The 14,847-nt window shown below is 42.9% G+C and overlaps 1 protein-coding gene across 1 annotated transcript in view; it reads left to right on the plus strand.

Moving 5' to 3' along the window:
* Positions 1 to 255: 255 nt before the first annotated feature.
* LOC134908913 (cytochrome P450 2K6-like) overlaps positions 256 to 14,847 on the plus strand; it is a 46,327-nt gene continuing 31,735 nt past the window's right edge. Inside the window, exons 1-3 of the mRNA XM_063915149.1 lie at positions 256 to 442; positions 9,735 to 9,897; positions 14,593 to 14,742. Of these exons, the coding sequence (XP_063771219.1) occupies positions 269 to 442; positions 9,735 to 9,897; positions 14,593 to 14,742 (487 nt within the window). The 5' untranslated portion in view covers positions 256 to 268. The remainder of the gene's footprint in view (positions 443 to 9,734; positions 9,898 to 14,592; positions 14,743 to 14,847) is intronic.

Genomic DNA, 14,847 nt, shown 5'->3' on the forward strand with positions numbered 1-14,847 from the left:
GACCATATATAATAATTACACCTTGTGTAAGGAAAGATTGTAAATCTTCTAGAATGCAGTACTATAAACTAGATACACTCTTCTGTTGTCTTGTGTAAGTCTTGCAGATTCTTCTGTTCCTCCCAAATGGCCATACTCATAACAGGGCAGAGAACGGGTCTTCATAGACCATGGTTTGTTGGTTTGTACAGTATTTGGATAATAAAACATTTGTTTCCAACGTATACTTTGTCTTTCCTCTATAGATTTTACAGACGACTTCGTCGCCATGGACCCTGTCACAGTTCTTCTATCTGTTGTCGTCATCCTATATTTGGCCAATGTTTTTAACAATCGGAAGAAACACAAGTTCAAGAATTTTCCCCCTGGACCAACGCCTCTGCCCATCATTGGAAATATGCACATGATCGACATGCGAAAACCTCATAATACATTTATAAAGGTAACACTGTACTTGTAATAACTGAAATTACCACTTCATCATTTAAAGGGAATTTTCACTTTTATTAAGAACGTTACAAATACCCTTCTTTCCCAATAATAGTACTTCTTGTAGAGACCACCACTACTCCATATATTCATCATGGTCCTAGCTGTCACGTATAGATGGGTTGGGTCTGATATGCCAGCAGATGGGGTGCCGGCAGTCAGAATACCGACCGCGGCTTCCCGATGGTGAGAATCTCAACAAGGGCAATAAAGATATACTAACAATCCCTGCCCACAGCCTAAACCAAACCCTCCCACCTCACCCCAAGCAGCCTATCCCTAAACCTCCTCAGTGGTGCTTAAACCCTAATACCCCCCTTCCCGCAGCCTAAACCTAACCCTCCCGGTGGTGCCTAATCCTAACACCCCCTTCCTGCAGCCTAAACCTAAACCCCCCCCCCCTTCCTGCAGCCTAAACCTAGCCTCCCCCCACGGCTTACCTTTCCAGTAGCCTGGCATACACTAATTTGGGATTCCGAGTGTCTGTATTCTGACCCTGTCAGGAATCCGGTGTTGACTGCTGGGATCCTGACTGTCAGGATCCTAACCGGATCCCAATGGGATCCCTGTGGATCACCATTGACACTTAGGTGTTCCCAGATCAGCACAGCAGGATTTCATCTCCTCCACCAAAATACTATCCCTTAATTCCAGCTTTAAATTGAAAAGATATGTCCACCGTTTCTTTAATATAAGAATCATTAACTTACACTGTATCAAAGTGCACAGTTTCTGGTATACTGCACATGTTGTTGATAAATGCAATGTTAGTTAAAGTTCTTTTGGGATTTGGAGAACGAATTGACAGAATAGGAGAGGAGTGGGTTAAACCTCAGCTAGTCTGGGGGCAGGACGGTAAGGCATTATGGGAGTATTATTGTTAGCCAATAGGAATGAATGTTGGGGGTAGGTGGAATGGGTTCTTAAGCCTGAGAAAGGGGCTGGGTCAGCCTCTTCTGCTTTTGTCGTCCCACCCTCGCTTCCTACTGGTGGTGTTTGATTTTGTTGTTGCGTTGGCTATTTTCGTGCTGTGGGTTGTCATGGTTTGGGTTGTGGCGGGAAAGAACGGCAAGTTAACATTTGTTGGATTAAAGAGTGGATTGGAGGTCATTTGGTTGTTGATTTTAGGTGCGCTCTCCTTCGCTGACTGGTTTTACATCTGCTGGACCGCCTTCACGGGTGGGTAGTCAGGATGGAGGTTGAGCGGATACCTATTTGTGTTTGGAAGGTTTACGTAAGTTCTGTTTTATAAGATAGTTACAGTATCTATGGGATAGGGTTGTTTAGCCGTTCTTTCTGGCCACCATACTTTAGTTTAATTATTCACAGTTAATAGTTCACTTAAATAAATAGCTAACAATTTCTGCCAAATTCAAGTCTCCGTGTCTTTATTTATTATAGTTAAGTGTTAAGATGTTATGGTTTATGTTACGGACAATCCTCAGACTATGGGGGATATTCAATTTGGCCCGGGGTGCCGGGTGATAAGTATCGGCCGGTGGGGGCTATTTAATTGGCCCCGATAAGCCGGCGCGTGCAGCGGCTTATCGGGGGTTTTGCTTCACCTGCCTCCGGCAGGCGAAGCAAAATGCCCGATAACAGCCGCGTTTTCAACCGAAAACGGGGCTGTTTCACCCGAAAACACACAGGTTTCACTGAACCTGTGTGTTTTCGGGTGTAAGAGGACTTGTTACCGGCCGAGCAAATTAAATAGCCCGACCGCAGCACCCGAAGAAATATCGGGGGTTTTTACTCCCGATGTCTCTTCGGACCAAATTGAATATCCCCCTATATGAGGTTTAAGCTTAAAGAGTAACCTTTGCTAGGCATCGGATACGCTATTTTTACAGGTTAATGAAAGTTTTTGAAATGAAGGTAGGGGTTAGATTCACTCTAAGAACAGTTTGGGAGCAATTCAGTTCTCTTGGATGTGCCACCAGACATTCCCACAAAGTCTGACTGTTACACGCAATGCCAAATTTTGTGGTAAGATACAGTAAAACATAAAGCCAGTTTTCTATGGAGTACACCTAGGAAAATACTGCAGTAATGTGAAAAGATGTCTGGTTCATGGTCTTTTTTTTTCCCATACTGCTTATGTTTTAAACTATCAGTGTGTACACATGTGACAAAGGGATCTATTTACTAAGCCTTGGATTGAGATATTGTGGACGGAGATTAAGTACCAACCAATCAGCTCCTAACTGCAATGCTGGTGATTTTATTGCACAAAGACAGAGTTGTCTATTCATGAAGCAGTGAAAAGTGTGGAGAAGTGAGCCGGTGGAGAAGTTGCCCATGGCAACCAATGAGCTACTCCATATCATTTTATAGAATGCACTTTCTAAATGTTACCTCAACATTGATTGGTTGCCATGGGCAACTTCTCCACTCTTCTCATTACTTCATGAATAGACCCCAGTATATGTCAGGTGCATGAAGGGTGGAACAGTCCCTTCTTCCCGTACTTGCACAAAGATTTCCTGTTATAGGGAGTAATCAGTAACTAATAGAGGTCAGCAACCTTTGCACAATGGGGGTCATTCCGACCCGATCGCTCGCTGCAGTTTATCGCAGCGCAGCGATTGGGTCGGAACTGCGCATCTGCCAGCGCATGCCAGCCTTCGTTGCCTAGCGCCCCCAACGCAGGAGTGGACGGACCGTTGGGGGGCGGGCCGCGGCAGCTGCGTGATGTCACACGCAGCCGCTACGACCCGGGGCAGCAAAGAGGTTCTCCCAGCCAGCCGCAGGAGCTGCGGCTGTTCTGGGCGTCCCCCCCGCATGTCTGAGTGCCTGATCGTAGCTGTGCTTAATTTAGCACAGCTACGATCAACTCGGAATGACCCTCTATATGTGTCCTGTTCTGATCTCAGAAAGTTAGGGATAAATTTACTAAGATGGATGTTCTATTTAAGATGGGATGTTGCCCATAGCAACCAATCAGATTCATGTATTATCTTCTAGAAGGTGCTAAATAAATGATAAGTAGAATGTGATAGGTTGCTACGGGCAACAACCTATCTTAAAGACTCCCATTTTAGTAAATTTACCCATTAGAGTGTAGCACATCATAGAAACTAGAAAGAAATAAACAAATAGGGATGCAGAGACACAAAAAGGAAAACTCACACTTAAGTATTGTATTTGATTTATCATATATACTATTTTACTTTTATTAAAACACCATGAAAATATTAAATAAAAGCGTTAATGGATTATGGGCCTGATTCAGAGATGAATGCTATGCAGTAGCAGCTGCAACAAATATACTAATGCCTAGGAGAGTTCTTATGTGAATAGGCGCCTCCTGCTGACTTATGGGATTCATTGCTTCTTCCGAGGTTAGTGTCAGATCATCTACATTAGTGGTGGTCATCTGAGTAACCTTCCGAGGACGCAACCACTAGCTTCAGCACATGCCCCAGTTTGATCCAGTACTGTCTATGCAGAGCCGGCCCTAACCAATATGATGCCCTAGGCAAGATTTTGGTTGGTGCCCCCTAGCACCGCTGCTAGTTCTGCAAGAGATGCCTGGCATGAGTCAGCTGGCAGCTCTGCTAACGTTGGGCGCCTATTGTTTATGGAAATGCATCTTATTTGCATTACTGTGTGGCTAGGATGAACAAGCAGCTTCCGCTGATTAAAATGATATGCAGCATGCCTATATTCTGTGTGCGACTGCGGCTGTATCTGCATACGAAATGCTACATTACAGTGATTTCCAGGAATACACTGCAACGTAGCATTTCGTATGCAGATACAGCCGCAGTCACACACAGAATATAGGCATGCCGCATATCATTTTAATCAGCAGAAGCTGCTGGTGCCCCTAAGCATACCAAATGCCCTAGGCATTTGCCTAGTTTGCCTATGCCTAAGGCCGGCTCTGTGTCTATGGTAATGCAAACTGGCTGCGGCAATAGCGGCGCTGGCGCCTTGTTTATCTACATACGTGATCACAGCGAAAGGCAGACATGCATACCAAAAATGGTCATGACACGTCTGTGTTTTAGCCATCCCTCCCCCAAATGTTTCCTCGCTGTCAATCACTCTTTGATAAAAATCTCACTGCAAGTGGCATCATAAAGGTACCTTGAGGCGTGTGCGGTGTGATCGCGGTGCATGCGCAGTCTGGTGATGATCGCTCAGTAAACATCAACATTGCATACAGACATGAATTACAGTAGGTCCAGTGTTAGAGACCTACCTTGCAGCAGTGGGGTACGCTTAAATGTATAAACGGTCAATGTGAGTATCATAGAGGCCTATGTATTAAAAATGTGATAAGTTTCAACATTTTTTTTTCGTCGCTTATTGTATATATATATTTTTTTTTAGAAGTAGGTATAATTTTTTATCGAAAATGTGATTGCGATAAAAGCCCAAAAATGCGATAATTATCGCTCTACTTTTCGGTCATTTTATCGCATTTCGAAAAAATGAAATGCGCATGCTCTGTTTCAGAGCCAGACATGCACTGTGCGTTCCTTGGTGGCGTTCAGCACATACCTGACCTACAGCAGTAAAGAATAACTAGTTTACTACAGGACACTTATTAGAAAACTGAAAGGGGAGGGAACTTTTACAAAGTCAATTTGATTGGTTATTTTAATAACCGTTATAAACATGTTACTAAGATGAAATTCAACTGGCCTTTAGCAGTGTATGCTGTTTACAGTATATATATATATATATATAATATCTAACACACACACACACACACACACACACACACACACACACACAGTTTATAATAAATGAGAGAATTTTTATATGTATATAAAATAAATCTCAAGCAAATTTAGATAAAGGGAGATATTTTTATTATTAAGTAAATTTAGAGGTGGAACTACAAAAACAATCATGGCCTATTGCTAAACTCGCCAGTAAAAGCTGGCGAAAAAAAAGATATGAAAAGTTTCAGACAATGGCCCTCATTCCGAGTTGTTCGCTCGCTAGCTGCATTTAGCAGCATTGCACACGCTAGGCCGCCGCCCTCTGGGAGTGTATCTTTGCTTAGCAGAATTGCAAACGAACGATTAGCAGAATTCCAAATAGAAAATTCTTAGCAGTTTCTGAGTAGCTCAAGACTTGCTCCTACACTGCGATCAGCTCAGCTCGTTTCGTTCCTGGTTTGACGTCACAAACACGCCCTGCTTTCGGACAGACACTCCCGCGTTTTATCCTGGCACGCCTGCGTTTTTCCGCACACTCCCTGAAAACGGCCAGTTTCCGCCCAGAAACACCCACTTCCTGTCAATCACACTCCGATCACTTCAACGATGAAAATTCTTCGTTCGGACGTGAGTAAATCTACTAAGTTTTGCGCTAAAATACTTAGCGCATGCGCACTGCGTACCATGCGCATGCACATTTTTGCCTTAATTGCTCCGTTGCGATATTCGGCAACGAGCGAACAACTCGGAATGACCCCCAATTTCCACGATAATATAATGATACATAAGGTTCCCATTCATTTTTAATAGAGGTTGGAAAAGTTTGAAAAAAAAAATGCGAAAAGTAGATTTTGCGCAAAAAAACAACGATAAATAAAATCGAAAAAACATACATACAGGCAATACTTAAAAAATGTGAAAAGTAATAATAATAATAATAATAATTTTATTTATATAGCGCTCTTTCTCCAATAGGACTCAAGGCGCTTAACAGATACATAGCATAATATAGTACAGAAAATAATGAAGTACATTTTCATAAAATACAGAAGCATGAAGATACTAAAAGGGACATTATGGAAATGCTTTAGTAAACAGAAAAGTCTGGAGTCTACTTTTGAAGGATTCTATAGTTGGGGCCTCTCGCACTGTGCGGGGAAGTGAGTTCCATAGAGTCGGAGCCGCATGACTAAAAGCTCGACCCCCAGATGAATTACGGTAGATTCTAGGTACTGCTAAAAGTCCTTCATCTACAGATCGCAGTAATCGAGTGGGGCAGTATGGGGTCACAAGCTGTTTCAGGTACCTTGGGCCTTGGTCATGTAATGCTTTGAAACTCAGTAAGCCAATCTTGAAGATGATTCGCCATCTTACAGGCAGCCAGTGAAGGGAGTAGAGGATGGGTGTTATGTGGCTAGAACGGGGCTGGTTGGTTAACAGCCTGGCAGCTGTGTTTTGCACCAGCTGTAAGCGTTGCAATTCTTTTGCTGGGAGACCAAGGTAGAGGGCATTACAGTAGTCTAAACGAGATGATACAAATGCATGTATGACTTTTGGCATGTCATCTGAGGGAATTAAGTGCTTGATTCTGGCTATGTTCCTCAGGTGAAAGAATGAGGATTTGATTGTGGCTGATATCTGATGTTTAAGTGTCAAGCCACCATCCAGGACAACGCCAAGATTCCGCACACGATCACTGGTCTGTAATTCTGAATCCCCCAGTGTAAGTCCAGTTGGTTGGCTATGCTGCAGTCTTGTCCTTTGATGTTGCGGTCGTATCAAAAGGACCTCTGTTTTATCCGGGTTCAGTCGCAGCCAACTGGCACTCATCCCCTCCTGTAGTTCAGCTAGACAGCCATTTAGGGTTGCTATTGGGTTATCAGTGCCCGGAGCAAAGGACAAGTACAGTTGTGTATCATCTGCATAGCAGTGGTAGACCAGGCCATGGCGCCTGATTATTTCGCCCAATGGGAGCATGTATACTGCAAAAAGCATGGGGGATAGTATAGAACCTTGTGGGACACCACATGGCAATGGCACTGGTGGTGATGAGTATAATCCAGATGATACTCTCTGTGACCTGCCTGTGAGAAATGATTTGAACCAGCTTAGGACTGTGCCATCCAGACCACAGAAATGTATCAGTCGCTCAATCAGAAGCCCATGGTCCACGGTATCAAATGCTGCCGAGAGATCCAGAAGGATTAATATTGAACAGTCACCTCTGTCTTTTGCCATCAGAAGATCATTTAACACACACACCAGGGCTGTTTCAGTGCTATGTCTTCTCCTGAATCCTGATTGAAATGGATCATAAATATCATGGGTTGTCAGGCGGGTTTCCAGTTGATTTGCAACAACTTTCTCAATAACCTTTCCTAGGAAAGGAAGGTTTGATACCGGTCTGTAGTTGGTCATGCAGTCAGGATCTAAATTAGGTTTTTTAAGAAGCGGTCTAACAATTGCTTCCTTTAGGGGTCCAGGAAAAATGCCTGTCTGCAAAGAGCATTGAACAATTTTTGTAGAGACAGGACCAATTATATCCATACAACCTATTAGAAGCTTGGTTGAGGCTGGGTCCAGATCACAGGTGGTGGGACGCAAAATTCGAGCAATTTCAGCAAAAGTATCGAAAATTTAAGTTTATCTCATTTTTTAACGCAAAAAAACTGATACATAGGCCCCAATATGAGAGACCATTAATGCAAATATTTTTGCTAGCAAAACGAGGGACCACTGCAGATATATTTCCAATAACTACAGCAGTCCCTCCTTAGATACATCCAGGGGATACGGATGTTTTCGGAGGATCTCCTACAAATTTAATTTGATATATATGACCCTTACTGGGAAAATCACTAAATCTGGCACTAAATACTGATTTTCCCTATTTAATATATTCCGCCACCCCTTGCTGAGTATTGCTAGTGGTGGTTTTGTAGGCTACCTTCAATGAAAGCTTCCCCATGCCAAAATCAGCTAGCGGATGTACAGACAAAGCATTAAGGGCCTAATTCAGATCTGATCGCTGGGCTGCGTTTTTTGCAGTCCTGCGATCAGATAGTCGCCGCCTACATGGGGAGTGTATTTTTGCTATGCAAGTGTGCGATCGCATGTGTAGCAGAGCTGTGCTAACTGATTTTGTGCAGTCTCTGCACAGCCCAGGACTTACTCTTCCTGTGCGATTGAATCCTGATGAGCGGAGCCAGGGCTGATGTCAGACACCCTCCCTGAAAACGCTTGAGCCCGCCTGTTTTTTTCCGGACACTCCCTGAAAATGGTCAGTTGCCACCCGCAAACGGCCTCTTCCTGTCAATCTCCTTGCAAATGCACCATCCCGTCGCTGACTGGCGGAGCCCGTTGTACCCGTCCGACACGCCGGCGCGTTGCGGTGCATGCGCAGTTCAGATCTGATCACCCGCTGTGTGAAAATGCACAGCAGCAATCAGATGTGTATTAGACCCTAAGAGTACTCTCACCATTGTTCCTAAGCATTTATGGGCAAATGGTCATGATGGATGTTCTGTGATACTTGCTAATGGAAAATCTTTACAATTGCTGCATATTGATAAATAGACCTTTACAATATACAGTATAAATGCAACTATTAAAAGTGAAATACTGCAGGATGCATTATCTTCCCTTTATTCTTATTCCAGGAATGAAAATATGCATATTCCAAAGAAATGTTTTTGTAATGTTTAAAATTCTATTATACTCGTATTCATAATTTACATCCAAAATTAACAAGTATTTGGCTATGTAAAATCTCTCGTTTAAACATTATTAAATGGTTTTCCTATGTGCTACTTTTAACAATGATATTTGCAAAGTATTTTTATTAAAATAAACTTTTTTTAATGTGTTTTTTTTTTTTTAAATTAACAACTGTAATTCTCTAAAAACACTCATTATTACTGATTAAAAATAGATAATATTTTAAATATTCATAAACCAGTGCAGGGTTTTTTTTGTTTGTTTTTTTTGGAGGGGGGGGATGAGATGTGTGAATTTAACCCATGGGCACTTTTATTGACTGAGGTTCTGATTCAGTTTCATACATAAGCCCAATGGCTGACCTAGTACTAACCCCCATCTTGTAGGTATGCCGCGCCCTGGTTCTACATCGTCTGATGCAGACTTCCTGGACCCGGCAGAGGAGTTCCGACGGCCAATCGGAGTAAGCTTCGGCTTACGTAGATGGCCAAGGGCTGCAACCAGCTCGATGCTGTGTCTTAGGATGCAGCATTTGGATCGCAGATGCTGGCAGGCTGCATTTTTTCCTACAGACGCCTCCTGCAGTCAGATGTACGGTATTGCCCAGCTGCTTCCCTGTGGCTGTGAAATATCATACATATCGGTATCAGGTCCTCGGTGAATACTTGACAGGAACAATTTAAACCTCACACACTAGACAGACCATGCCACCGTGGATGCAGCGAGTGAACAATATTTGTGAGAGATAAAATATAAATAGACTGATTGTGGGAAATGGGAGGCAACTTTATAGCTTGCAATATCATATTATTTTTGAATGACCTGCTGATTCTATTTTTCCTGTTTGCACAGATGTCAGAGAAATACGGCCCAGTATTCAGCGTCCAACTGGGAACGGAGACGTTTGTTATCCTGTGTGGGTATGACGCTGTAAAAGATGCTCTAATCAACCACGCTGAGGAATTCTCTGAAAGACCGTACACAGCAATGTTAGATAAAACATCAAGGGGATATGGTAATTGTTTTAATTTAAGACATTAAAATACATAATATAAAAAATCAGAGTTGGATACATACAGTATATCAAGCACATTAAGTGGTCTATTCATAAAGCAATGAAAAGAGTGGAGTAGTGAGCCGGTGGAGAAGTTGCCCATGGCAACCAATCAGCTGCTCTGTATCATTTTATAGTATGCAAATTATAAATGTTACGTCAATGCTGATTGGTTGCCATGGGCAACTTCTCCACTGGCTCACTTCTCCACATTTTTCACTGCTTTATGAATAGACCCCTAAAAGTGCACCACAGTATAAAACAAAAACTTGCTTAATTAAAATTCAGGAGAGGAGAGTCTTAGTGGAGTAAGCAATTTTGCGGTAATATCTGAATTTTTCCAACAGGTTGGCACCATTATGCCTCTTAGTGAAGCCAGTGACGCAGGGAGGAGCCTGCCTGTAAATGAGCTGGTATTATGTGTTAGATACTGCTGCTGCTGAAGGTGATTGTGGCCGGTACACCTCACTGCACCAGCCAACCACAGACTTGGGCTAATAAGGGATTCCTTCTTACCATCAGAAACCACTGGTTACGGACTCCACCTTCTCAGACTTGGGCAGGTATTATACTGACACCACCAGGATCCAGCAATTGTCACCTGGAACCACTTCTTTCCACTCAGGCTCCTACCATCATCACCTGATACTGCTCCTGAATACGTGTAGGCATGATGCTGCAGCACCTCCTGATTGATGATGGCTGATCCCCGCTGGTTCCTCACCATGAACCAGAACCTGCATTGTTGCTGGCCGAGGTTGGAGGCACTGGGCTCAACCTTGATCAGCCGGGGAGCAGTGTGGTGCAACCCTGTTGTCGCATGATACAGCAGATAAAGATTTCTTGAATCAAGTAGATAGTTCTTGCTTAAATGATAATCACAGCGTACAGATATTCATTAGAAGTTCTCTCCTCTCTGACAGTCAGAGGATTTCTACATACACAGGGCTCACATGATCTCTTTTTTATAATCAGAAGACACAATACAGCCTGGTGAAATCTTCCCATAGTTGGTCTTACAGATGGAGCTTTGCTCATCTAGCCTTCTCAGCTGCACCTAGGTGCACCAAGGTTTATTAGCATAAGCCTTTCATCTATTGTTCTCAGCTGCAATACAATACACAGAGAACAATACATCAGGGGATTAAGTCATTACAGCAGGGGATTAAGGGGGTCATTCAGCGTTGATCGCAGCAGCAAATTTGTTAGCAGTTGGGCAAAACCATGTGCACTGCAGGGGGGGGGGGCAGATGTAACAGGTGCAGAGAGAGTTAGATTTGGGTGGGTTATTTTGTTTCTGTGCAGGGTAAATACTGGCTGCTTTATTTTTACACTGCAATTTAGATTTCAGTTTGAACACACCCCACCCAAATCAAACTCTCTCTGCACATGTTACATCCCCCCCCCCTGCACTGCACATGGGCTCTCATTCCGAGTTGTTCGCTCGCTAGCTGCTTTTAGCAGCATTGCACACGCTAGGACGCCACCCTCTGGGAGTGTATCTTAGCTTAGCAGAATTGTGAACGAAAGATTAGCAGAATTGCGAATAGAAATTTCTTAGCAGTTTCTGAGTAGCTCCAGACCTACTCACAAATAGCGATCAGTTCAGTCAGTTTCGTTCCTGGTTTGACGTCACAAACACACCCAGCGTTCGCCCAGCCACTCTCCCGTTTCTCCAGACACTCCCGCGTTTTTCCCTGAAACGCCTGCGTTTTTCCGCACACTCCCAGAAAACGTCCAGTTTCCGCCCAGAAACACCCACTTCCTGTTAATCACACTACGATCTGCAGAACGATGAAAAAACTGTTACGCCGTGAGTAAAATACCAAACTTTTGTGCTAATTTACTTGGCGCAGGCGCGCTGCGTACATTGCGCATGCGCAGTTTGTGACTAATCGCTCCGTAGCGAATAATAATAATGAGCGAACAACTCGGAATGACCCCAAATGCGCATTTAGCAACAAATCGCAGCATAGCGAAAATCGGCAACGAGCGAACAACTCGGAATGACCACCATGATTTTGCCCAACTGCTAACAAATTTGCTGCTGTGATCAACTCTGAATTATTTCCTAAATCTGACAGCACTGACTCAGTTAATCCTATTAAAGGGATATATGGGCAGGGCTCCATCTGTATACTGTACCAATCAATCCAGCTTTCATAAAATGTAAATGCAGCCCACATTCCACAGGAACTGGCAATCTGCATTCCTCCTTTGATATATTTATCACACAGAGTCAAATTATCTATGTATTTTAAACAGAAATAGTTATTATCATTGAACTTCCTCAAATGTTATTATTATTTCCCCAAAAGCACAAGAGACCACCTAGAGGCCCCCTGGTTGTTGAAAGGACAATTACCTTCACTTCCCAAGACACAGAAGTTTGCTACTACAGTGTACAGTACTGTACTTTTTAATTTAAATGTTTAATAATTAACAGGGCACATACAGAGCCGGCCTTGGGCATAGGCAAACTAGGCAAATGCCTATGGCATTTGGTATGCTTAGGGGCACCAGCAGCTTCTGCTGATTAAAATGATATGCGGCAAGCCTATATTCTGTGTGTGACTGCGGCTGTATATGAATACGAAATGCTACGTTGCAGTGTATTCCTGGAAATCACTGTGATGTAGCATTTCGTATGCAGATACAGCCGCAGTCTCACTCAGAATATAGGCATGCTGCATATCATTTTAATCAGCAGAAGCTGCTTGTGCATCCTAGCCACATAGTAATGCAAATAAGATGCATTTTCATAAACAATAGGCGCCCGGTGTTAGCAGAGCTGCCAGCTGACTCATGCCAGGCATCTCCTGCTGAACTAGTGGCGGTGCTAGGGGGCACCAGCCAAAATCTTGCCTAGGGCATCATATTGGTTAGGGCCAGCTCTGGGCACATTCTATACATTTAAATATACAATTCTGTAACCAGGCATAGAGCACTAAATATAACATGCTAAGGGGTCTATTTACTAAGCCTCGGATGGAGATAAAGTTGCTGGAGATAAAATACCAGCCAATCGGCTCCTAACTGCCATGTCACAGGATGTGTTTGAAAAATGACAATTTGGAGCTGATTGGCTGGTACTTTATCTCCATCCAAGGCTTAGTAAATAGACCCCTAAATCACATTATTTATTTAGTATCCGGAGGTGCATGTGCACTTCGGGGGTTTTATGTAAAAAAAAATACCCAGCAAAGTTTGGTAAGAGTTTCAAAGGGACAGAGCTCTGGGCCCGATTCAGCATGGAATTCATCTAAGATGCCACTGCCACACTGTCACACCCTATGCCACTGCTCTCCAGCCTGATCACAAGGGAGGGACTTTAAAATGGAATTCAAAACATGCAACATCTGACTTCAGAAACATGAAGTTTTTTCACGTTCTGGGTTCCGTGGCAGGAAGACCTGAGCCGAGACTCAGAAACACTCCGGGGGTGTTAGGATTTTACAAAATCTAAACTGCACATCTCTATTCCATTACTCCATGCCTTGATGGGGATAGCTGTTTCGGCAGCACCAGGGTGAGATACACAATATTAGGCAGGTGGTTATAATATTACTAGCTGTTCTAGCCGTTCTTCAAATGGAAGTTTCTGGTTTTCACGGTTGTAAATATCAATGTGTGTTAAAAATTTGGTAAATCTGTAAAAATTTAAATTTGAGACGTCTTAATGTAAGTTAAGATTGATACATGGATTTTGGCGTTACCCGAGGAGCACCTGTAGCAGATGCAGTAATAAGTGACAGGACCGTTTTTGTAGTTTATTAAATTCTACTGGAGGTGCAATCCAAATTTTGATCCGATTGTCCTTTTGGGCGTTATCGTTCACGTAACGCAAGTCACGCATCGGTAATGACGATATTATGTCACCCCCCCCCCCCTTTTCATCCCCTTAGGGGAGGTTTATTAAAATTCTGACTGTCCTTTTCCTATTTCCCGCCTGAAGAATACCTATGTTACATTTCAGCTTCCAAACGTATCGGGGAGGTAGAGAATTAGTGAAGAGTCAATCAGTCAGTGAGTGAGCATCCGTGTTACTCATCTGAGCAGAATTTAATTTTGGAGCTTTATAATTTTGTTCACGCGCATGGCGTTCTGGGGATTCAAACCCAGTACGTACTGTATAGTAGCTCATTAAAGTCCTTCTTGCTACAGACACCATAGAGGAGGACCAAGAGAATAAAGCTGCTAGAATGGCAGCAACAGCTGGCGGGTCCTTCTAGTCTAGACCACATGCTAACTGCATCCCATGCTTCCCCCGGTAGTTGCACCACTGTTTCTGCCACATTTCAAAGTTGAATGTTCCTGGATGTCAGATGTCCATCCAGAGTTTCATTTCAGATAGATGCAGAAGCCATGGGCTTATATATTTATTACAGATGCTTTTATTTTACCATGCAAAATACATTAATGCACATGTAATATAGTAGCTGTAACTTTTCCAAAATATTCAGGTGTATGGTGTGTTAGAAAGTTGTTTATGGACAAGGACTTGGTTGTGGGTTGAGGAGAAGATTGTGGCAATATATTTTTTTGTGGTTATTGTCCTTTGTTGACATTCATATTTTCCCATAAATATTTTCCATCATAAATGCCGTACAGTATATATATATGTGTAATAAAGTAGAGTATATTCACTATATTCAGGCATTCTCTTTGCTCATGGCGAGAACTGGAAAGTAATGAGACGATTTACGCTTTCAACATTACGGGATTACGGGATGGGGAAGAAGAGCATAGAGAACAAGATTATTGATGAATGTGAATGTTTAATGCAGACATTCAGATCCTATGAAGGTGAGTGCTAGCTCTCATATCATCTATCACTTCCACAATAATGCTGATAGCATGTCTCAAATACCACTATTACCATTTTCATAGCAATAATATACTGAATATTAC

The sequence above is a fragment of the Pseudophryne corroboree genome, chromosome 4 (genome assembly GCF_028390025.1).
Source record: "Pseudophryne corroboree isolate aPseCor3 chromosome 4, aPseCor3.hap2, whole genome shotgun sequence".
Classification (NCBI taxonomy): Eukaryota; Metazoa; Chordata; class Amphibia; order Anura; family Myobatrachidae; genus Pseudophryne; species Pseudophryne corroboree.